Here is a 24214-nt window from a genome sequence, read left to right as displayed (position 1 = left end):
ACAACTGTTGACATTGACTGTACTTTCCCTTCTCATTCCTCCTAAACTGTATAAAACGCCAATCTACACGGCCTTCCTTTTCCCTGTATGTTCACTGTTGAAATTGTCACTCATTGTGCCAAATTCCTGTGCTTACATACTCAGGACTTTGAAACTGTGTAATGCCTTATCTCCCTTTCTCTTTCCTTCCTCTTGTTATCTATAGGCTTTTAAATAAATAAACGGTCCAAAGTGCTTCACGGGCATGGCTTCCACTTACATCCCTCTGAACAGGCAGATAGGACCTCAGTTTAACATCTCTTCTGAAAGATGCCTCCTCTGACAATGCAGCAGCTCCTCAGTACTGCAATGAAGTGTTGGCCTTAATTCTATGCTCAAGTAATAGAGTTGACTGGAGCAGCCACATAGTCTAGATTTTAAAACCTAACTCTAGACTTAGTGTCACTTAATCACAATTTCCTACTTTACTGAATCTTTCCTGCTTTTTCCCCCACACCCTTGGTGTCATGCACTGAGGGCCCTGGCATTTCACCTAGTTTTCTGTGTTTAATTTTGTTTTGCACATGTTGTATTCACACAGCATTTGAACGAATTGTCCCATTTGACAAGGGTGGAATGAGCACTCTCTTGCAAATTTTGGACTCAGTGAGGGAAATGAAATAGAAAAAAAAATTCCATCACCCATTGTCGGAGCCAAACACGCTTGGGGCAGGTTTAGCAAAGCTAAATGCTGTTTAAAGTTCTCTCTTCCACCCCTTGCTGTGCCTCAGCTCTTGCCTAAGAAGGACAACACCCCAATGCACTAGTGGAGTATTTTTCCATTTTTCTCTCAAGCCATGCTCCTGGTTGCCTATTTATGTATGGCAATTTGATTTGAGGCAGCATATGGTCTACAGCCATCACCGTTGGGACCTGGCTTAAGACAGACAATAATTCATTTTGCTCCTCCAGCCCTACAACCCTCTGTGGCCTCTGCAGTCTGTCAATTCTGGCCTCTTGTGCTTCCCCTTTTTTATTTCTCTACCATTACCAGTCATCCTTCAGCTGCTGAGGCCCTATGGTAGAATTCTCTCCCTAAACCTGTACCACTCTCCTTTTTAAGGTGTTCCTTAAACCTCTGACCAAGCTTTTGCTCACCTGTAGTAATAATTCCTTGTGTGCCTCGGTGTCAAATTTTTCTTTTGGAATTGCTGCTGTTCACCACCTTGGGGCTTTTTACTATGTTAAAGATGCTGATTAAATGCAAGTTAAGTTTATGAGCAAGGGGAGGAGACTGTCTCCTTATCACCTCATTTCCAGTGTGTGCTGAATTCCAACAGGCGCTGATATAATTTACAAATACCTAATGGTGCAGATTGAATTAAAGTGTTAATCTGCTAGGTCCCTGAGTTTTGAAACAATATCTGTCTCATAGAATTTGGTGCTTATAGATATTTACAGTGTAGAAATTGTGTTTTCTATTTCCTCTTGGTGTCTGGCTTAAAAAATACATGAGTTTTCTTCTCTTTTTAACCCTCATCGAGCACTGAATGAGGCCATTCAACCCACCATGCCTGTGTTTGCTCTTATCAGAGCTCTCCAATTATTTTCACTTCCCTGCTCTTTCCCCATAGCCTTGCAAATGTTTCCTTTTCGACTATACATCCAATTCCCTTTTTAAAATTTACTGTTGAATTTGCTTCCAGCACCCTTTCTGGCAATGTATTTCAGATTATAATTCACTGCGGAAAATTAATTTCACATCTCCCCAACCTCGTCCCTTTGCCAGTTACTTTAAATTTGTGCGCCCTTGTTACTGACCCCTCAGCTGGTAAAGCCATTCATGATTTTTGAACACCTCGATTAAGGATTTTCACTCTGTCTCTCCACATTGCTGATGTCCTTTTTTTTTTCCAGGCAAAAGCAAAGAAGCGGAAATTAAACGAATAAACAAAGAGCTGGCAAACATCCGATCGAAGTTCAAAGGTACGTGTACCTGTCTGCTGGTGGAGGGGATGGATTTCGGTGGTGGGCTGCAGGCCTGGCAAGCACCATCCACCAAGCTGCCTAGAGAAGCAGCATTGACTAAGCGTAGTGAGATGTAGGCCCCTGGTCCTCTCTCTCAAAGCATGCAGACCTGATGGCCGATGGAACTGGGAGGAATGATAAACTATTGCAAAAGATGTCAGTCAGAATTAGCAGTCTGAACTGTCTGTATCCTGCTGCCTTTTTCTCCTGCAGTATTTGCAGTTATGCCATCCAGATAGCTAATAGATGAAGGCTGTTTGCTACCCTTTTCCACATGGCCCCCTGCCCTTGAGCACAGAGGACTGAAAGTGCAATATCCTCCAAGTTTGTGCACCTCCCAGATGTCTTGTGGTTCAGGCTGACAGACACTTGAGTGGAGCTTTTGATTGGGGAACACCATATGGTGCATGGAGGGCTTTGCAGAGCTTGCCAATGCCTGGGGAATGTAAGGAATGAGGAGTACATTCAAAGAAACAAGAGACTCAAACTTGTGACTAAAAAATAAAATGAGGCTGCCTTTATTTCCTGGAGTGTATTTCATTACCATGAGGAGTGGTTGAGGCAAATAACATAGATGCATTCAAAGGGAAGCTAGATAAACACAAGGAAGGATTAGAAAGATGTGTTAATAGGTTTGATGAAATAGCATGGGAGAGGCTCACATGGAGTATAAAAACTGGCACACGCCAGATGAGCTGAATGGCCTGTTTCTGTGCTGTACATTCTTTGAAATGCATTAAAAATGATTTTTTTGTTTTTAATAACCAGAATGAGTTTGCTGCATTTAATATGTTGAATCTCTTGTGCTGTGTGTGAGCAACTGTGTTCTTACTTCCTCCACAGCCTTGCCAGTTACCATGCTTAAACCTGTTTGCTTCAAAGATAATATCCACATTGTTCAGCACACTGGTTAGATTTTCTTTCCTGCTTTTTGTTAGAAGTTGTGAGATCAGTGTGTTTCCAAGCAGTGTATCCTGCAGGAGATGGGGACAGATGTAAGGGGTTGAATGTTTCAGGTATTCCTGTTCACTATATTGTCTGAGATGCAGTTCATATACCCAGCACCTCACTGACACAGAATGGCAGGGCAGCAGTTGGTATTTTTCCAGCATGTTGTACTTTTCCAACACATTTCAGTGGTGTTGATAGGAGGTGGTGCTGATAGGAGGCTGTGTTTCTTGTGGAGCCAAGTCCGCATCCAGTTAAACATAGGAATTTTTTGATGAAAGAAAACTGAGATCCACTTCCTGCACCTTCTCCCATCCTGACAGTCACATGATACAACAATAATGGAGTTGTTGACCAATCCCACTGAGCAATCTCCATCAGTGAGTCTCCAACAGGTCCAGACATGAGGTGAGGAAAACCCCCCAGTGGTGGAGAACTTTGGGAATCATAGGTTCAAAGTCACCTGTTCCTCCTAAACCCCACACATTACTCAGACTTGATTCCAAAATCTTATTTTGTGACAAATCTATCTTTCTTGCATTTGAATGAATCAACATTAACTGCTCCCACCATCTCCCTATAGAACCTGCTCCATATGTTGACCACTCATTTATTGAAATATTGTTTCTGCTGATCAGTTTTAAATTTACCTCCAAGAGCAGGCTGTGTCCTCTGGTTCCACTGTTCCGAACAAGGTGAAAGAGCTTGTTGTGGCTTACATTATTTGCCCTTTTGAACCCTAAAAACAACAACCTCATCACTTCTTAACCTTCTCTGCCATAATCATTCCCTGAAATCCCATCACTCATTCCTCTCGACGATTGGGTTGGTTGAAGCTGGAGATCCAGATGTTTGGCGTTCTTTTTTTACTAATTTACTGGATGTGGGAGTCACTGGCTAGGCTAACATTTATTGTCCATCCCTAATCACCCTTGAGAAGCTGATGGTGAGCTGCCTTCTTGACCTGCTGCAGCCCGTGTGGTGTAGGTACACCCACAGTGCTGTTAGGGAGTTCCAGGATTGTGACCAAGCGACAGTGAAGGAATAGAGAGATATTTCCAAGTCAGGATGGTGAGTGACAAAGAGGGGAGCTTCCAGGTGGTGGTGTTCCATGTGTCTGTGGTAGCTGCCGTAGCTTTAGAAGTTGCTGCCTAAGGAGCCTCGGTGAGTTTGTTCAGTGCATCTTGTAGATGGTATGTACTATTCGGTGATGTTGGAGGCAGTGAATGTTTGTGGATGGGATAGCAATCAAGTGAACTGCTTTGCCCTGGATGTTGTTGAGCTGCTTGAGTGTTGTTGGAGCTGCACTCATCCAGGCAAGTGGAGAGTGTTCCATCACACCCCTGACTTGTGCCTTGTAGGTGGTGGACAGTCTTTGGGGAGTCAGGAGGTAAGTTACTCACCGCAGGATTCCTAGCCTCTGACCTGCTCTTGTAGCCACAGTATTTATCTGGCTAGTCCAGTTTAGTTTCTGGTCAATGGTAACCCCTAGGGTGTTGATAGTGGAGGATTCAGTAATATCATTGAATGTCATGGGCTGATGGTTAGATTTTCTCTTGTTGGAGATGATGTGAGAATGGAGGTTATTTTTAAAATATTTTGAGGGACATTGTATTGTTCTGTAAAGAAGGCTGTGCATGTGTTAATTAAGTTGGACAAGAGATTGCTAGGAATCGGGATGCCTGGGTGTTTGTAAACATGAAAAGGTTAAAGGTATTAAGTTTGAAGTACAAGTAAATAGGTTAAATCTAACATTTGCACCTTTAGGTGAGTTGAGAGGTTGTTTGCATTTCAAAGAGGGATCAGAGGTGAAAGAAAATGTTTACATCTTGCAGGAGTCCGTAGGTAAACAGTAAGGGGGATATCATTGACCCAAAAGCAAAGACAAGATGGAATTATGAAAGATCTTATTTTTGGAAGGGTTTGAGTTTCAAAGGGGTGTGAGAACAATGGGACTGAGATGAAAGGGGAAAAAGGTGTAATAGAGTTACTGTGGATAGCTAGGTTTTTGCTATTGAGCTGGATAGCTGTTGAACCATTAGACTGGAAATAGCTGGAGCTGTTTGAGCTGTTGAGGAGCCTTGGGTTGCAGCAAGCAGTTTGATTCTGAAGTGAATTCCATAACAAAGTGGAAGAGGGTACAGTTCATGTAGTATACCTTCATTGAAGCTGCAGCAGCCTGCCTTATGTGATATTACTGGATTCCATATTTAACTATCTGTAAGGGAGTCTTGCCTGGAAAGTTTTTGTTTACTTGTGGGTTTGACCAAGAGGAGAGTTTTTGGGGGAATGTTTTGTAAGACTAGCCTTAATTGTGTAACTGTAACCTTTTGGATTTTTTTTGTTTGTTAATACTTTTAATTTTTTTAAAAAACCCAAGTGTTACTGGACGTCACACTGCTGAGATTAGTACGTTGTCTTCTGGTTATTAGAATCCAAAAAAAAGTTGTGGCCTGTAAGCCAAGCTTCCCTCTGGGATTTGGTTTGCGTAGCAATTACTACCGGTTGTGGCCATAACAATGGTCATTGCCTGGCACTTGTGTGGCACGAATGTTACTTGTCACTTGTCAGCCCAAGTCTGGATATTGTCCAGGTCTTGCTGCATTTGAACATGGACTGCTTCAATACCTGAGGAGTTGTGAATGATGCTGAACATTGTGCAATAGTCAATGAGCATCTGCACTTATGACCTTATGATGGGAGGAAGGTCATTGATGAAGCCTAGGTTGGGCCTAGGACACTACTCTGAGGAACTCCTGCAATGATGTTCTGGAACTGACATGATTGACCACCAACAACCACAACCATTTTCCTTTGTGCTAGGTATGACTCCAACCAACACAGAGTTTTCCCTCTGATTCCCATTGACTCTAGTTGTGCTAGGGCTCCTTGATGCCACACTCGGTCAAACACTGCCTTGATATCCAGGGCAGTCACTCTCACCTCACCTCTGAAGTTCAGTCTTTTGTCCATGTTTGAACCCAAGGCTACAATGAGGTCAGAAGCGGAGTGGCCCTGGTGGAACCCAAACTGGGCATCAGTGAGCAGGTTACTACTAAGCAAGTGCTGCTTGATTGCACTGTTGATGACCCCTTCCATTACTTTAGTGATCGAGAACAGGCTGATGGGGTGGTAATTGGCCGGGTTGGATTTGTTCTGCTTTTTGTGTGTAGGACACACCTGGGCAATTTTTCACATTGCCGGGTAGATGCCTGTGTTGTAGCTGTACTAGAACAGCTTAGCTAGGGGCATGGCAAGCTCTGGAACACAAGTCTTCAGAACTATTGCTGGAATATTGTCAGAGCCTTTGCAGCATCCAGTGCCTTCAACCGTTTCTTGATATCACATGGAGTGAATCGAAGACTGGCATCTGTGATGCTGGGGACCTCCAGAGGAGGAGGCTGAGATGGATCAGCACTTCTGGCTGAAGATTTGTTGCAAATGCATTGACATGCTGGGCTATTGAGGATGGGGATATTTATGGAGCCGTCTCTTCCAGTGAGTTGTTTAATTGTCCACCACCATTCACAACTGGATGTGGCAGGACTGCAGAACTTAGATTTGACCCGTTGGTTATGGAATTACTTAGCTTTGTCTGTCACTTGCTTCTTACGTTGTTTGGCAAGCAAGTAGTCCTGTTTTGTAGCTTCACCAGGTTGACATCTCATTTTTAAGTCTGCCTGCTGCTGCTCCTGGCATGTCCTTCTACACTCTTCTTTGAACCAAAGTTGATCCCCTGGCTTGCTAGTAATGGTAGAGAGATATGTCAGGCCATGAGGTTACAGATTGTGGCTGTATACACTTCTGTTGCTGATGGCCCACAGCGCTTCATGGATGCCCAATTTTGAGTTGCTAGATCTGTTCGAAATCTATCCCATTTAGCACAGTGGTAGTGCCACACAACACGTTGAAGGGTATCCTCAATGTGACGATGGGACTTCATCTCCACAAGGATAGTGCAGTGGTCACTCCTACTGATACTGTTATTGACAGATGCATCAAGTGGGGTAGGGGTGTCACAGAGAAGGAGAGAGAGCCCCTCTCAATGTCCTAGTTGATAAAGGGCCATTGTGTCTAGCGCTAGTCAGCTGATCTCTGGCAGGTTAACAGTTGGGGAGATAAAGCTTGTCTGTGTTCCTGGGGAAAGAAGGGGGAAAAGGAATGGGTCAGGTTTCCAGCAGTTAGTCGCTGTCAAGTAATCTCTATTGAAAAATATATTTCTACGGGTATTGGATGCAGGACTCACTGGTGGAATAATTTGTCTGTGGAGAATGTCCAAGGCTCTTGGAGGCTGCTTTCACCTTGAGGATATTTTGGAGCACCAATTGCTGTCATCAGGGGAGGAGAGGTAACCTGAGAGATCTAGGAAAACCTCTAATGCATTAAGAAGATTGATTTTTTAGTCAGAGTCGTTACAGTGCAGAAGGAGGTTACTTGAGTCTATGTTTTCCGTTCTGCACTCCCTACTCCTCCCACTGCTGTCAAAGAAGGGATTTCGGTGGAATGGAAGAATTGGTTAGCTGGAACCCAAATTGAGAAACAAATACTTTCCCATCTCAATTTTTAAAACTGGTTTGCTTTTGCAAACCTGGCTGCTGTAATAGTTTGTATAGAACTGTTGCAGTTTTGCAGTCATGTGGGACTGCTAGGCTCCCCCAAACACAGTAAGTCAGCATAGTTTTTATTTTCTACTTAGTCCCAGAATGTCTCTTTTTTTCACTTATACCCCACCCCCACTGCCAGCCAAATCTCCTAATGTCAAAATAAGGCAACACACAGGACTGAAAGAAAGCTACAGCTACTTCTCTCAACAGGTCCCAGCTTCCTCTTCCTGTAGTAAGCAGTTTTTTTTCCCATCTCTTCGCTCCAAACAGAGATGCGCATGAGTCAGCAGCATATCTGGAGCCTCAGCTTGCTACTAGGACAGGGAAGGTGTGAATACGAGGAGGAATTTTCAGAAATAATTTGGAGAACCCTTCTACTCTTTTACTTCTCTTACCCACACTCCCAATAAAAAGCCATTCTCTGTATAATGTCACAAGTTTGTAGATACTGGAGACCCTTTTAGTACCCACTTAATTGGTTACCTGTGAACCAAGGCAACAAATGTTTGGAGGGTATCCGACTGCAAAGCATCACAAACTAGCCCAGTCCAATTTTTATTTATTCTTTCATGATGTGGTTGTTGCTGGCAAGGCCAGCATTTGTTCCCATTCTTACTTGCCCTTGAACCGAGCTGTTTGGTAGGCCATTTCAGAGGGCATTTAAGAGTCAGCCACATTGCTGTGGGTCTGGAGTCACTTGTAGGCCAGACCAGGTAAGCACAGCAGATATCCAAATAGGTTTTTACAACAATCGATGATAGTTTCATAGTCACCATTACGGAGATCGGCTTTATATTCCAGATATAATTAATTGAAATTAAATTCCATCAGCTGCCATGGTAAGATTTGAACCCATGTCCCCAGAGTGTTAGCCTGGGCCTCTGGATCACTAGTCCAGTGACATTACCACTATGCCACCATCGCCTCAACACTCACCAGACTATCCCACATGCATGGTTTTTAACAGGGGTGAATACATGGAGATCGGAGCAGGAACTTTGGCTGACTTGGGCCAGTAAGAACAGAACAACCATAAAAGTCACTCCACTGAAGTTTTCTGAGTTTTTAAGGAGATCATCCAGGACATTCAAAACCAATTCTGATGTGGATGATGAGTGGCTTTAATAACACCTTTTTTGTCTTGTTTCTGTGCTCTGTATTCTGTGTAATTTGAGATTCTCTTTTTTCTTTTATCCGCTGCAGGGGACAAGGCATTGGATGGTTACAGTAAGAAGAAGTATGTCTGCAAGTTGCTCTTCATCTTCCTGCTTGGCCATGACATTGACTTTGGCCACATGGAGGCAGTCAACCTGCTCAGTTCCAATAAGTACACAGAGAAACAAATTGTGAGTAGCTCTGCTTGATCAAACCTGGCAGGGTGGATGGGGTTAGGGCAGCAAGTGGTGGTACAGATTTTGCTGAGGGAATTGACAGAACCTCAGAAAATGTACACCCTATTAAAGAACTGCATGGGGCTGACACCCTGCTAAGGTTAAATTGGTTCCTCTTGTAAACCTATTTTCATCTGATTCATTGCAAACTGTGATAGGCAGGAAACCAGAGATTGCATTGAGCAAGGTTTCTGATTAGCAATGTTCTTTCAAACTTGTTGGGTGGTTGCCTCACCATAATGTTTGAATTTAAGACAGCCAGGGCAAATCAGTCCTTCAACCGAGGAGGGTACTAAAGCTAACGTGTCTTTTTGTTTGTAAGCTGTGCAGGTAGACTTGCTAAAGAAAGAAAGAACTGCATTTTTAAAGTACCTTAGGACCTCCCAAAGCGCTTTCCAGTCAATGAAGTGTAGTCACTGTTGTAATGCAGAGGAAGGTGGTCAACAATTTACACACGGCAAGCTCCCACAAACAGCAGTGGGCTAATGACAAGATCATCTGTTTGTGTTGTTGCTTGAGGGATATGTATTGACCAGGATAGCAGGGAAAACTGTGTTCTCAATGATTCCAGGGTTTACAGCTTCACTGCTCTATTAACCCCACTATGTGTGAAGTAGAGCTTCCTGGTATTAGTCTTCCATGGTTTTGTGTGGGGTTCAGATTGTATATATTGTAATCACAAATTGTGTTGATCAGGCTGGATGGACCATAGGGTCTTTTCCCTTCTGTCATTGTTTGTATGTTCCTGCACTTATCTTTTGCTATTTGACCCTTTTATTCACTTGTCTCACTCTCTCAATTTAATATAAAGTAATATTCCAGATTTCCATAGCAATTACACTCTTATTGATTACATAAGAACATAAGAATTTGGAACAGGTCATTTGGCCCCTTAAGCCTGCTCCATCATTCAATACAATGACGGCTGATCTAGTTGTGGCCTTAACTATACTTTTCTGCCGGCCCCTGTGCCCCCCTCCCCAAACCTTCCCCTGTAAACTTTGACTCCCTTGTAGATCAAAAACCTGTCCATTATTCTGAGTATGTGACTATGTTGGGCCATTTCTTCACTAGTAATTGGGACAGTTCTCCCAATTTTGAGCACAAGTCCCTAGATGTTGGAATCTTTAAGATTAACTGTCTGACAGTCTGGAAAAAACTTGGCGTTCAAATTGTTCTTTGTAACTCAGACCATTGATCAGCCTCTTGGCCCTTCTTTACACTGCCTCTGTTACATGGATATTTCCCTTGTGTTTTGGTGACCTGAGCTACTCTGTAATCGAGATGAGGTCTGATCTAAGCTCTAGGTTTTATTGTGATTTCTTTTGAATTGTTTCCTACTGTTGTGATTAACATCTTGCAGTTATACATTGGTTAGATATGTTGTGTCAAGTCTACTGAGACTCCCAAGATTGCCAGTTATACCACAGCATCTTTCAGAAGTCCAGGTTCAGGGTTGCGTGTTCTGTGTTCTCAGGGTTACCTTTTCATCTCTGTGCTGGTGAACTCCAATAGCGAGCTTATCCGTCTCATTAACAATGCCATTAAGAACGACCTGGCCAGCCGCAACCCCATCTTCATGTGTCTCGCCCTGCACTGCATCGCGAACGTTGGCAGCAGGGAAATGGCAGAGGCATTTGCTTCTGAGATTCCCAAAATCCTGGTGGCTGGGTAAGTACATCTTCATATGATTGCTGTCTGTAGTTGGCACTTTTTTAGATGAAAGTTTTCTCTTATCAACTGACTCATACAGTTCTGTAGAAAGTGAGGTATGGCAGTTTCAATCCATTTCCTAATGGCCATGAGCAGCAGGTAAACAGTTCCCTGAATTTTACAACAATTGTCATTCTTGCTTGAGAGGGTGGTTTGTATGAGAAAATATCACATTAATGTGCAGGACTGTTATCCTGAGGTTGGGGCTAATATGCAATATTGGGGTAATGAGCAAGTGCTGCTATATCTAACCCATGCTGTACCTGTGCTGGGAGTGTAGAAGAAACTTTGTTTCATTTGTGCTTGTTGTTGATCTTGCGTTCCCAAGTGAAAAGTCTTCCATAGCAAAAACAAAAATATCTGGAAAAACTGAGTTTTACCAGGTATTTTTGTTTTTGTTTTGGATTTCCAGCATCCGCAGTTTTTTGCTTTTATCTTATAGAAAAGTATTCCATGTCCAGCATCCAAATTTTTCAACCTGGTGAACCCATTCTAAAGATGAAATCTGAATTGCTTTCCACCTTTCTCCCTCTGTAATAAGCACTTTCAACCCCAGATTCATTTATTCCATTGAACTTTTGCTGGTGTTGTGTTGACAGTGATACTATGGACAGTGTGAAACAGAGTGCTGCCTTGTGTCTGCTGCGTCTCTACAAGACTTCCCCAGACCTGGTACCCATGGGCGAGTGGACGTCTCGAGTGGTCCATCTACTAAATGACCAGCATCTGGTAAACAAATATATTGTCTTTTTTTTTAAATCTTAAGCCCAAATAAATTCTGGATCATTTTGGTAAATTCTGTGCCTGGTATAGAACAGATCCATACTGAACAGCGGCCCCAAATTCAGCCCCTCAGTTGTTTTTATTCAGAAACTACAACTAGTTTCAATACTTTAGGCAATGGAGGGGGAAACAAAATTGACTCAGTGTCTCCTTCCTTTTGCTTCTGGAAAGCGTGAGCTCTTGGAACTGGCAGATGTTCAGATTGGATTAAGTTGCAAGGGCCATATGGAATACTTGCCAGTGTTGCGGTCGCAATTAGAAAACGGCCTTTTGGGTAAGGTATCAGAATTGGTTTGTCACTAGGATTTCAGCAAAGCATGATGTTGGAAGAGCTGTCCAATAGAAATTTGAAAAGCGCCCAGCTGTACAATTAGCAGGCCTTGTTCTTTCAAGCTTAGATGAGAGAACGCTGATGGACGGAACGGAAGAACTTACATTCATGTAAGTACCTCAGTATGTTTCATATACAATGAAGTGCAGCCCTTGTTCTGTTGGCAGATATGGTGGACACCTTGCATGTGTCAAGACCCCACAGGCAGAAGTGACATGAATGTCCGGTTAATCTTAAAATGTCAATTGAGGAAAAGTGTTAGCCAAAACATCAGAATTTCCTCATTTTTTAGTGTTTATCTGAATCACTGAACTGGGCAGATGGAGTTAACGCTGCACGAAAAGGCCTTGCAACGATAGGGTGAAGTGTTGCTGGTTACTGGCCTGTCACTGGCGGCATGAGCAATGTGAGATGGTGATTGTTATGAGAAACGTTCTGCATATCACCACAGCCTATTACAGGTAGTGTCTCAAAAACCGGCAATATGGGGGCCAAACCTGTGTTGGACTTCAGACCTTTCTGGTTTTCGGGTCAGGTGGTCCAGGCCGGGTCGAGCAGGATCAAGGGTCTCTCGGAGCTCAGAAAAGACTGGCACACAAAGCCAATAACTAGTCTGTGCCAACTCGGCACTGAGCCAAGTAGGCCAGTGAGTTAGTTTACTCATTTTAATAAGAATTAATATTTACGTATGGCAGCTTATTAAATTGTCTGGTTTTTGGGTAGCCAGGGTTGAGACATTATACCTGTAGCTCAAATATAATGGCTTTTCTAAAGCCAATTAATGAAAATACACATGATCTTTGAGCATCTGTGTGCAGTATACCTGCTTCACACTTCTCCTGTTTTGTTGCAGGGGGTGGTGACTGCTGCTACCAGTCTCATCACTTGCTTGAGCAAGAAGAACCCTGATGAATTCAAGACTTGTGTTTCGTTGGCCGTTTCCAGACTTAGTCGGGTAAGTGAGGTTTTAACACTGAAGCTTGTCCTTTGTCCTGCACACTCAATTGAATGCTGTTAAACAGTTGGTTTGCTGCGTTTATGTGGGTTGACATGTTTTCTGTTCAGAGAGAAATTGGCAAATGAGGCACTCCAACCACCATCCTCTCCATGGCCTGCATATAAAAGTTCTGCCCCATGTAATAGAAGTCAGAAGCTCTTCACACTATGGTTCTAGCTAAAACTCTGCTGTTGTCATCAGTGCCAGTGAGGAAAATCAGCCAGCATCCTTTCTCCTATCCCCATCCGTGAGGAGGTTGTTGAGCTGGGCTGTAATGCTGTATTCCGGACTGATAGCCTGCATCAATAACCAGTAGCTGGCGCTGTGCTGCTTGGATGACTGCCAGAAGGTAAACTGTCCACCTTGGAACTGTATCCCACTGAAATAAGCTTCAAGAGTAGAGAAAATTGACACTTGCGTCCTCACTACCCCCAGCCCAATGTTGTGCGCTTGCTGTTCAGTGATGTGGCCGGGTGGATGTTTCATTTTGTATAGCAAGAGCTTCTGAGCTCCACTATTTGTTATGACTTGGCAGACGTGTGCCGGGCGGACCAAGTCCATGAGGGAAACTTGGTCGCGCTATCACAACAATTTTGCAATTTGAATTTATAACGGGATGCGTGCACTGAATTCAGAAGTAATAAGTCCACCAAAACTTTGAGATTTAAAAAAAATTAAAATATTTATTAACGAAAGCAAAGACTTCAAGCATATACATAAGACTACAAATTACTACTATAATAATTACTAAAATTCCTAATTAACCTGACCCACAGTTACACTCCATTTAAGGCAATGGTTCAAAAATAGATTTTGATTTTAAATAGATCCAGCAAATTAACACAATATCCTGGACAGTGGAATTCCAAATGGCTTTTCTCCAGCTTCACTTTCAGTAGACAGCAGATTTATATGCACAAATACTGGGGGCTTCATTAAGGCTATTTCCCCACACTTCTGTTAGATCTTACGTGGCCTTCTCCTCACACATAGCTCTTCATTCTCCTTTATATATGTTTCTCTCTTTTCAATATGTAAATTCTATTGTTTCATATGTCTTTGAAACCGTATCTTCCTTACAATATAAAAACTTTCACGTTGCTACTATTTATTGTCAGTAACCTTTGTGGCAGGGGTGGGGGGGGGTGGAAACACATTCCTTTGCCTTGCTTATCTGTTTAGTTGTAAACAGACTGAGATCCCTTTGAAATCCAAATCTCCCTTCATTTATCTAAAAATGCAAACCCCCCGTCACACCTTACCTGCTAAGCCAACATCCGTGTTTACTCATTAGCATGTCAAGCACCTTGCTTCTTTGATGAGTTTAAGCTTGCAGTCTACTTGACCCCAAATATAATTAAATCACACACAGACAGACCCAACAATACTTACCCCCATAAACCTATTTTACAATAAACCAGAAAAATATTATGAAAATTATTATACTTGCATGACATGTTCCAGAAGACCAAAATGCTGGATGGGAGGGTGGTTCCCCTCTCCCCACAAGGGGGACAAGAGGAGAGAAAGCTACCCATATTTACATGTTTACTTTTTCATCAAGTGCTTGTTAGAATGCTGGGTGAAGATCTCTGTCGTCTGATCTGCCAAAGAACGTTGAATACAGTTGGGTGGGGGGGTTCGTGATTAACAGTTTGAAATTAGATGGTGTATTGGGTTGGACGCCAATCTTTCACGAATGGGCAGTGACTTCAAATCCAGCCCAAACTGGAGGATCCGTCTAGATGGACACTGAGACATGCATTGTACAAGGCAGTGAAATTTAGACAGTTTCAATCCAGTTCACAGTGTTCATTAGCTGTTATTGGAAAATTGCCTCTAACTCCTGAGCAGTTGGCAATCTCACTGAGACTGCAGGATACCTGCTGGCTTGGGAAATAGGCTGCACTTGCGCTGTAGGAGGTACTGTTCTGAAGTTAGACCTGAGGCACACTGTTGGAGCAGAAAAAAAGGGGCTTTGCTTTATAGCCTGTGCTGTGACTGATAGAAAAGCAGAATACTGTGAATACTACATATCTAAAATAAAAACAAAATTCTTGCAATACTCAGCAGCAATGCCCCCCTGAAATGTTTTTGTAATGCCCAGCTGATCGTTTAAATCTGTGGGCCACTTAAATTTCTTTGCTTGCCGGACACACACACTAACTTAAAGGAGCCAACTTGTGTCCAGGAACTTTCAGATTGCTCTATGGCCACACAGCTTACTAAGAGCGTTGCTAAACAGCTCAGATCACATCTGTGGATGGAGAAAGAGGTTAACAATTCATTGATCTGAAACGTTAACCCTCTCTTTCTCTCCCTACAGATGTGACCTGAGCTGCTGAGTACTTCCAGCATTTTCTGTGTTTGCTCTGTGCTGTGACTGATCTGGGCATGCTTGATACAGATGGTGGATGCCTAAGATGGAAAGTGTTCCATTGCCCAGAGCTAACATTTCTCTGCTTGAGTGCAAGGTTCACATCAAAACCTGGATGTGTGCAGATAAATATACGTGTTGTGGCAAGCCTTTTCTTGCATCTCTAAGAAGTGTGATCAAAAGTTTGATTCTTATTTCATGCCTGTTACAGATTGTATCATCTGCCTCCACTGATCTGCAGGATTACACATATTACTTTGTTCCAGCCCCCTGGCTTTCTGTCAAGCTGCTACGACTCCTGCAGTGCTATCCTCCACCTGGTAAGGCATCTAGCTGCTTGTGACTGTATCTAAGTGTTGTTGTAACTGAAAAGTCAGTTGATCACCACTGTATTACTTGTGGCATTGCTCATAACCATTGATGCATTATTGTTAAATGTAAGATGGAAATGAAGTTGCAAGGGGCTTCAGAAACCTGCTCTAGGGAGCCATCTTAAGGGCTAGAGCGTACCATTACAATGTGACTGTTGACATTGCAATTTACAATGGTAAATATTGACACAAAAGTAGGACCAAAAACATTGTAGACGGGTTGCACGCTATGCAAATTTGTAATTGATATACATAGGTCAATGTGAATGGTGTCTAGGTTCTAGTGTGTGCAAAACTAAGCTGCATAAATCAGAAGAGATCAGTTCAATTACTTGCTCAGTGTTGTGTTAGCTGATCTCAACCAATGTATTGGAAAGGATACTCCAATTGGTGTAGGCACACTGGGCTCATGAGGGCCACTCATTGTTTCATCCTCTGCAGAGGACACTGCTGTGAAGGGTCGCCTGATTGAATGTATGGAGACTATTCTGAATAAGGCTCAGGAGCCACCTAAATCCAAGAAGGTACAACACTCCAACGCTAAGAATGCAATTCTTTTTGAAGCAATCAGCCTTATTATACATTATGACAGGTATGTGACGTGGCATCCATGTACGACTTAAGGGGGGACGGTACGGTGCAATGTAAATAATTCAGCTTGTGCATTGGCTTAATGGATTTGGCATTGCACTCAGACGAATAGCCCACCAGCACTCGCTGTCTCTGGGCTTGTACAGGACTAGTTGGGCACCCTTGGAACTAACCCCAGAAAGAATGAGGCAAATTCTGATCTCCAGAGACACCATTTTACAGATGGAGTAGTAAGACATGAGTTTAAAGCCTACAATCTCCCCTTCACCACAGCGTCTTCATTTGAGCTGTGTCAAAGTGGAGCAACTGAGCAGAGGTAAGCCTGGGGAATAGGTGCTGAATTGCTTCTGTACACTTTCACAACAGCCAGAGGGCCAAAAGTAGGTTTCTTGGCCACTCCTTTCACTGCAGTTGTCATGGGTTGCTTGTATATTTCCCTTAGTGCTGCATTGGTTCGTCTGATTCACTGGCAAGTTAACTTTGTGAGAATAGCATGAGGAGCCAGCATCACTGCCTTGGGTGGTGAGCTGGTTTGTAGACACAGTAAGTCTGGGGACGGAGATGAAAGGCTTGTCATTTTAAAATATACATTTCGCATGCACACAACACACACATTTTCTTATTTTTCTTAAAATACTAACACCTGTTTAATTTCCCGGCAGCGAGCCTAACCTGTTAGTACGTGCGTGCAACCAACTTGGCCAGTTCCTGCAGCACCGTGAAACTAACCTGCGATACCTGGCTCTGGAAAGCATGTGTCTGCTGGCGGGATCAGAATTCTCGCATGAGGCTGTCAAAACCCACATCGAAACAGTCATCAATGCACTGAAGGTAAGCAGTTGACTTTAATGCTTCTGATCTGAATTAGTCATGGTATCCGCTTGTAATCATCATTTTACAATCTTTCTTAAACGTGCACATGAATGGGATGAAATGAGATTGGACATGGCTGCAGTGCTTCATATAGTTGAATAGCTGTCAAGCTCCCAATAAATGAAGAAACATATACTTTTGGGCAAGGCATTGGAGAGCGAGCAGCCCCCTTGGAGCCATAACCCCAGCAAAATAAAGGGCTTGTGATCTCTTCCCATTTAATGCCAATGTTCACACAATGCACAGGTTTGAATGAATTCCATTTTGCTTCAGCACTGTTTGGTGGCATAGTAATTCCTTGCTTTTTGCATGTTTCTTGTACAACAATCTTTTTTTAAAGCCCCACTTTCTCAGATGGGTTGACGCTGTGGAAGGTTCATCAATGCGATGCATTTGGTTGCTCATCCTGTGTGTATCTTTTCTTGAATAGACTGAGAGGGATGTGAGTGTTCGCCAACGAGCCGCAGACCTCCTGTATGCCATGTGTGACCGAACAAATGCACCACAAATCGTGGCCGAAATGTTAAGCTACCTGGAAACAGCTGATTATTCCATTCGTGAAGAGATTGTGAGTTTCCCTTTCTTTCAGTTTTCTAATTTAAAACAACAGTGTGTGTAAACAAAAGAACTCTCAATAATGAATTAAGCAGATCCTCCCCCTCCTCCTAGGTTGCAGGTATGCTTAGTAATTCTCACCTCCACCAATCAACCATTGGACTGCAGGAGCCAGGAGAGAAACAAGCTTCCTCAAAACCTAACTCTTTGACTAAGCTTTTGGGCAACTATCCTGATATCACCTTTGACCATCAGTTTTGTCTGATAATGCGCCTGTGAAGCACCTTTTCAGGTTCTTTTACTATGTTACAGGCGCTGTATCAATGCAAATTGTGGTAGGCAACTGTAAAAAGGTGTTGCTCCATCTTTACATGGAGAGACCACTATCCCAGCCCCTTGGAATCCTTTTGCAGCACAAGGCTTTTTCCTCCCTTGAGCTGAATACCCAGCTGCTGATTGCATCAAACAATTTGTTGCGTATTAAGTGGCTCAACATTTTCTGAGGAATGTCTTAATGCAAGACTTGCTTCCCTTTTTTTAATGCCATGTAGCAGTTATACTCTGAGGAATGAGTTTCATCTGTCTGTTTGTTGTTGTGCAGCATTGCCAGCAAAGCACTGGGTTTTTTTTTTACTGGAGATGCCTGTCCAAGGAGCAAGCTGGCATGTACCGAGGAAAGAAAGTGGATAAAACTGAAAGACTGATAGTGAGGCTAAGAGGTGCTGTCAAAATAAAGCTAGTGAGTTGCTACAGTCACCCGGTACATACAGTCACCATGGTGGTGGAAGGATGTGCACATTGAACTAAGTGGCAGATATGCTGATCAAGTGACCATTGGTTGTCCCAGAGCGGTGCTGACCCACACCGACCAGGGAGGCCACTTAAGTTCTATTCTGTGTTGTTCAATAATACTCTGCTTCTGTTTATCTCAACTATTCCTCAGCCTAGGGCGACTACAGCATTTTAGAAAGGATACCACAATCACTACTCCTTTTGTTTTAAATCCATGTTAGGTTCTGAAGGTGGCCATTCTAGCAGAGAAGTATGCTGTGGATTACACGTGGTATGTGGACACAATTCTGAACCTCATCCGCATTGCAGGGGACTATGTCAGTGAGGAAGTATGGTACCGAGTCATTCAGATCGTTATTAACCGTGATGACGTCCAAGGTTATGCAGCAAAGACTGTGTTTGAGGTAAATTTTTGACCTGGAGTTCTGAATTGAGCTGCAATTTGAAACCACCCACTACTAAAAAAATCTAGTTCCACCTTCGGGAATATTATCAGTTACTGCCCTTCTTTCTCTCTTTCATCCCCTATTGGTGCTGATACCTTCATTTGTGTCTTTTGTTACCTTGTGTCGTCTTCCCTGCTCCCCCCTCTCCCTCCAGTCCATTCCCCATGAACCCCTCAAACTTCTCCATCATCTAGAACTTCATCACTCTTGCCTCCAATCTCCCTCAAAGTCCCAAGTCACCTGTCGTCCAAACCCTTGCCAACTGTCCCTGGGTGCATCCAAATCCTTGTCCTCGCCTTCAAATTCCTCTGGTCTCCTTTGATCCCACTGCTCTAACCTTCTCCATTGTCCCATCTTGCTGTCTGCTCCTCCAACTCTGGCTTGTCCCATCACCTGTGCCTTTTTTGTTTTTGGTGACTGTCTTTAACCGTGCTGCTCAGTTCTTTGAAACATTCCTTCCTGTATCTTTATTATTTTCAGAAACCTCCTAGCTCTTAGCAGTGGGGTGTTCTCTTCGCCTATAGAATCTAACATCCACCTGTGATGAAGGGATTTGGAAAGTTTTGCTAGTTTATTGAATACAAGTTGTTGAATGAGCATTGGGTGAAAATCCCTGACTGTTCGTAACTGTTGAAAGAATATGCGTGACATTGAACTTTGGGTAACTTCAGGATCAAAATATTTAGGTTGCCCAGATTCTGGAACTGGAGTAGCAAACCAAAGGTCATGCAGCACATTAAGGAGGCGTTCTTACGCAATGACTGTGCCGCTGCAGGAGTTTCCATTCTTTAAGGAGTATGAAAATATAAACCAGCCAGTGTCCAAATGACGACTCACCCTGTCAAATCTGCATTATGTCTTGACAAGGAACCAGTTTGTCACTCTAATGATTTGTTTCTCACACTAAATTTTAAATCGTTAAACACTTTATAAAAAGACACAACGTTGTTTCCATTGGAAGATAAATCGGAGACGCAAGGCCACAGTCTTGAAAGAATCCCAGTGTGTAAAGATGGTGATTTAAAAGAAACGAGTTAGCAAAATGTGGGGCACTTTGCCACAGCGTTGATTGCAAAATTGATTACAGTATTCAGAAAGATACTGAACGATCACTCCATCAGAAGGAATATGGTTTAAAAGCAGCCCACAAGAGGGACCTAAATTTAGTGCAGGTGGGGGAAAAAGGCTCCCTTCTGCAATCAGAATGTCTGTCTACATGAAACTATTTTTGATTTGGTCTTCAGGCACTCCAGGCCCCAGCCTGTCATGAGAACATGGTGAAGGTGGGTGGATACATCTTGGGAGAATTTGGGAATCTCATTGCAGGTGATCCACGATCCAGGTGAGCTGAAGAAGGTAAAAGAGATGGCCCATAAGCTTTCAGCATAGTACTTTCCCCAGATTCAGGTGGGAAAGTGCTAATTTCCACTGGGACCCTGGCAGTTGGCACTAGGTTTTATAGGTGTGTGAACAGCCAGGGGTCTTTAAAGTAATGCTGCTCTTCCTTAGCACCACCGGCATGTTGGGGAAAGTCTATTTTTCAGTGTAAACTGATGGGGCAATGCCATTGTTGGTAATAGCGGACTGTGTCAGAAACTCATTTGTTGCCTCCACTTAATTGTGTGGTCTGACCTGGGTTGTTGTAGGAATTATTTTGTTCTGTGACGACAAATTATTTGCTTTCATTTCATGCCAGCATCAAACACTCTGGTGTAGCTCAGATCCAACGCTGAGTAAAGTTCCCTCCACTTTCTCCCAACTTTGGTAAGGCACCCCTTAACTTTATCAGTGTAAATTTTGGGGTGATTTTGCACTTTCTTTAGCTTTTACTCTCGCTCAGCAGTTGACAGCCTCCTTCCTCCTCCTCGTCCGTCTGTATTTTTTAATATTTATTCTTGGGATGTCACTGGCAAGGCTGGCATTTATCGCCTGACCCTTGTTTCCCATGAAAAGGTGGTGGGCTGCCTTCTTGAACTGCTGCAGTCTGTATGGTGAAGCTGCTCCCACAGTGCTGTCAGGACTTTGACCCAGTGACCATGAAATAATGGCCAATTATATGTCCAAGTTGAGATGGTATGCGACTTGGCAATGATGTTCCCATACGCCTGCTGCCCTTGTCAGGTGTAAAGTTGAGACATAATCCATGTCCCACACCTCTGCACTTGCTACTAATTGAAAAATATACTTATCAAATTGATGACATTACTTAAAAACAGGGTGGACCGTGTGACGGCTATCATCTTCAAGCCTCGATATTGTCAACATGCAAACAATTTGACTATTTTTCAATCAGCCATTTTGTTGCCTTTGCTTTGAACTGATGAAGGGCATATACCAAACTGTTTCTTCACAGATGCTGACTCAACTGCAGTTTGTTTCCCTGTATCTTTCTGTTTTCATTTTATGCAAGAGGTGTATTGACACAACATTAAAAGTAGTAAGTGAGATTTTTTCCTATAGCCCATTGGTGATGTATTGAGAATAAAACACCAAACTGAAATGCAATTCCTTATTTTCCCTTCTCCCTGTAGTGTATTGACAGTGTGTTGCTGCACAGAGTAGTTAAAGGATAATGCAACACCATCTGTTTTCTTATTTTTAGAAATGTCATTCTCAGGATTTGGGTGTCACTGTCAAGGCCAGTGTTTATTGCCTATCCTCTAATAGCCCTTGAGAAGGCGGTGGTGAGCTGTGTGGTGAAGGTACTGTTGCAGTGCTCTTTTTAAAAAAAAAAGTAGTTCCAGGATTTTGAAGTAGCAGAGGTGAAGGAATGGTCAATTATATCTCCAAGTTGGAGTAGTGGAGGAAAGCTTGGAGCTGATGTGTGTTCCCATGTACCTGTTGCCTTTATCCTTCTAGATGGTGTAGATCAAGGATTGTGAAGTTGGCTGCTGACGGGCGGGATATTGTGAATCATGATGCTTGAGGTGCCCTAACTGTGTGGCAGGCTTGGGACCAGCTGGTCTTTTCCTGTCCCATTACAATCCCAAGCTCATTTGTGATTATTTCTAACGTGTGTTTTATTCCCCCCTTCTTTACGTGCCCTTGCAGCCCCTTGGTTCAGTTCAACTTGCTGCATTCCAAGTTCCACCTGTGCAGCGTTCCGACCCGGGCACTACTGCTCTCCTCTTACATTAAGTTTGTCAACCTGTTCCCTGAGACCAAGACCACCATCCAGGACGTGCTGCGCAGCGACAGCCAGCTCCGAAATTCTGACGTGGAGCTCCAGCAGAGGGCCGTGGAGTACCTCAAGCTCAGCTCAATTGCCAGCACCGATGTTCTGGTAAGTAAACAAAAAAAGCCCCCAGCCTCAAACTTTCTGCTTCGAAATGTTGCTGCTTGTAGGGTAGGTACAGTGAAACTTTTCCTGGAATGGGACTTTGGTTTGAGTCCCACTGGAAAGAGTTGAGCACATAAAATAAGGCTGGCACTCCACATGCCAGTACTAAGGGTGTATTGAACTCCCTTGTGGTGTTATTTCTTGAGTGAGATATTTAAATGTATATAGCTGAGATATTTAAATGTATATAGCTGAGCCATAAAAAGTAGGTTTGATTCCTAACCTATGCTGAGTTAGCTTCTATCACTGGGACTGTTGTAGGGGTTCAGAGTTTGCCTCAGCCAAGGTTTCCTCTTCAGATTGCTTTGCAATGACCTCAGGAAGATCAGGTTCACCTGTGATGCCTCCTATAGTGAAGCAACCTGTCAGCAGTAGCCTCACACATGCAGACATAGGAATGTAAGAATTAGAAGCGGATATAGCAGATATAAAGTCATGGTTGATCATCGACATCAGTGATATTTACCCTATCTTCCCTTAGTTCCCCAAACGTTTCCTTAAATATACTCGGCAACTGAGTACCCGCATACCCCTGGGATAGCGAATGTCAAAGGTATACAAACCTGGATTGATAAATTGGGTAAAGATACTGGAGAGCTGACAGTATATATGCAAATACATCACGGTATTAGGCGGAGGGATGGAGAAGACGTGATCGGCAGATTTCAGCCCCAGTCCTAGTAACTTCTCTCCCTCTTTCTCTCTCTCTTCCTCTTTTTCTCTCTCTCTCTTCCTCTTTTTCTCTCTCTGTCTTCCTCTTTTTCTCTCTCTCTCTTCCTCTTTTTCTCTCTCTCTCTCCCTCTTTTTCTCTTTATTCTCTTTTTTCTCCCTTTTCACCCTTTTTTCTCTTTTTTCTTTCTCTTTCTCTCGCTCTCTCTTTCTCTCGCTCTCTCTTTCTCTCGCTCTCTCTTTCTCTCGCTCTCTCTTTCTCTCGCTCTCTCTTTCTCTCGCTCTCTCTTTCTCTCGCTCTCTCTTTCTCTCGCTCTCTCTTTCTCTCGCTCTCTCTTTCTCTCGCTCTCTCTTTCTCTCGCTCTCTCTTTTTCTCTCTTTCGCTCTCTCCCTTTTTCGTTCTCTCCCTCTTTCGCTCTCTCTCCCCACTTCTCCACAGGCCACTGTTCTGGAAGAGATGCCCCCATTCCCCGAGCGGGAATCATCCATTCTCGCAAAGCTCAAGAAGAAGAAGGGACCAGGCACTGTGACGGACATGGAGGAAGGGAAGAAGGAACAAACAGAGGTCAACGGTGGCGTGGAGCCTGCTGTGAATGCCAGCACAGTGGTTAGTACAGTATTGGTAGAAAGCCTGTATTGGCTGTTGCAGTGATGGGTCAAGCACCATAAGTCTGCCTTGGCTCATTGGGTGGGACTCACTTCTTAGTCAGGTTATGGGTTCAAGTGTCCCTCTGGGACTTGAGCATAACATCTAGTTTGAGACTCCAGCTCAGTACTGAGGGAGCAACTTCAACAGTGCAGTGCTGTTTTAAATGCAGTGGTATGGAAACTGCGTCTGCATCTGCTCCATACAAGGTATGCCAGGTGTGAAGGAAAGGAATAAAATAATGCAGAAAAGGAACCTTGCCCAGGTGCACTTGTGTACAGAAAATGCTGCAGATGCTGGAAAACCTGAAACAAAATCAGCTGACCAAGTTAACAAGTGTTCATCAGAAATGGGTTCAGGCCACAAACGTTAAATTATTTGGTGTGACCACAGAAGTTGCTAGAACCACTTTGAGTGTTCTCAGGGATTTCTATGCATTTAAGTTTTTTTTTAAAGAACAGCAATGGCTAAACAAATGTTGGAGTTTCTCAGGATGCTTGACAAGATGGGAAATGAGTCACTTCAGCATCTTGGCCATAGAACCCTGGGAATTGCTAGATGAAAGGCCAGGATCCATCTGGTAGTCGCTCTAGAGTTATTACCTAATCACAGCAATCAATCACTATCAATGAATCTGCTACAGGCTCAAACATAACGCAAGGGGAAATCCCCAGTGATGGAGAGCTTTGGTCCAAGGCCACCTGTTCCCCTCAAGCCCCACTCATTATAAGCCATGTCTCCAATTACTCATAGACCAAATCCCCAAGATGCTATTTTCTA

General features: G+C 43.3%; 1 protein-coding gene across 4 annotated transcripts in view; it reads left to right on the top strand.

The window, feature by feature from the left end:
* Nucleotides 1-24214, top strand: part of ap2a1 (adaptor related protein complex 2 subunit alpha 1) — a 54098-nt gene that overhangs the window by 9179 nt on the left and 20705 nt on the right. For all 4 annotated transcript variants that reach the window (XM_041177853.1, XM_041177852.1, XM_041177851.1 and 1 more), the window contains exons 2-14: nt 1897-1965; nt 8763-8905; nt 10428-10621; nt 11263-11392; nt 12631-12732; nt 15363-15471; nt 15964-16114; nt 16776-16944; nt 17417-17554; nt 18555-18737; nt 20024-20121; nt 21831-22062; nt 23228-23395. In XM_041177853.1, coding sequence (XP_041033787.1) covers nt 1897-1965; nt 8763-8905; nt 10428-10621; nt 11263-11392; nt 12631-12732; nt 15363-15471; nt 15964-16114; nt 16776-16944; nt 17417-17554; nt 18555-18737; nt 20024-20121; nt 21831-22062; nt 23228-23395 — 1886 coding nt within the window. The remainder of the gene's footprint in view (nt 1-1896; nt 1966-8762; nt 8906-10427; nt 10622-11262; nt 11393-12630; nt 12733-15362; nt 15472-15963; nt 16115-16775; nt 16945-17416; nt 17555-18554; nt 18738-20023; nt 20122-21830; nt 22063-23227; nt 23396-24214) is intronic.

Source organism: Carcharodon carcharias, chromosome 31, assembly GCF_017639515.1.
Source record: "Carcharodon carcharias isolate sCarCar2 chromosome 31, sCarCar2.pri, whole genome shotgun sequence".
In the NCBI taxonomy this organism is placed as follows: Eukaryota; Metazoa; Chordata; class Chondrichthyes; order Lamniformes; family Lamnidae; genus Carcharodon; species Carcharodon carcharias.
This window is presented reverse-complemented; position numbering and strand designations above follow the sequence as displayed.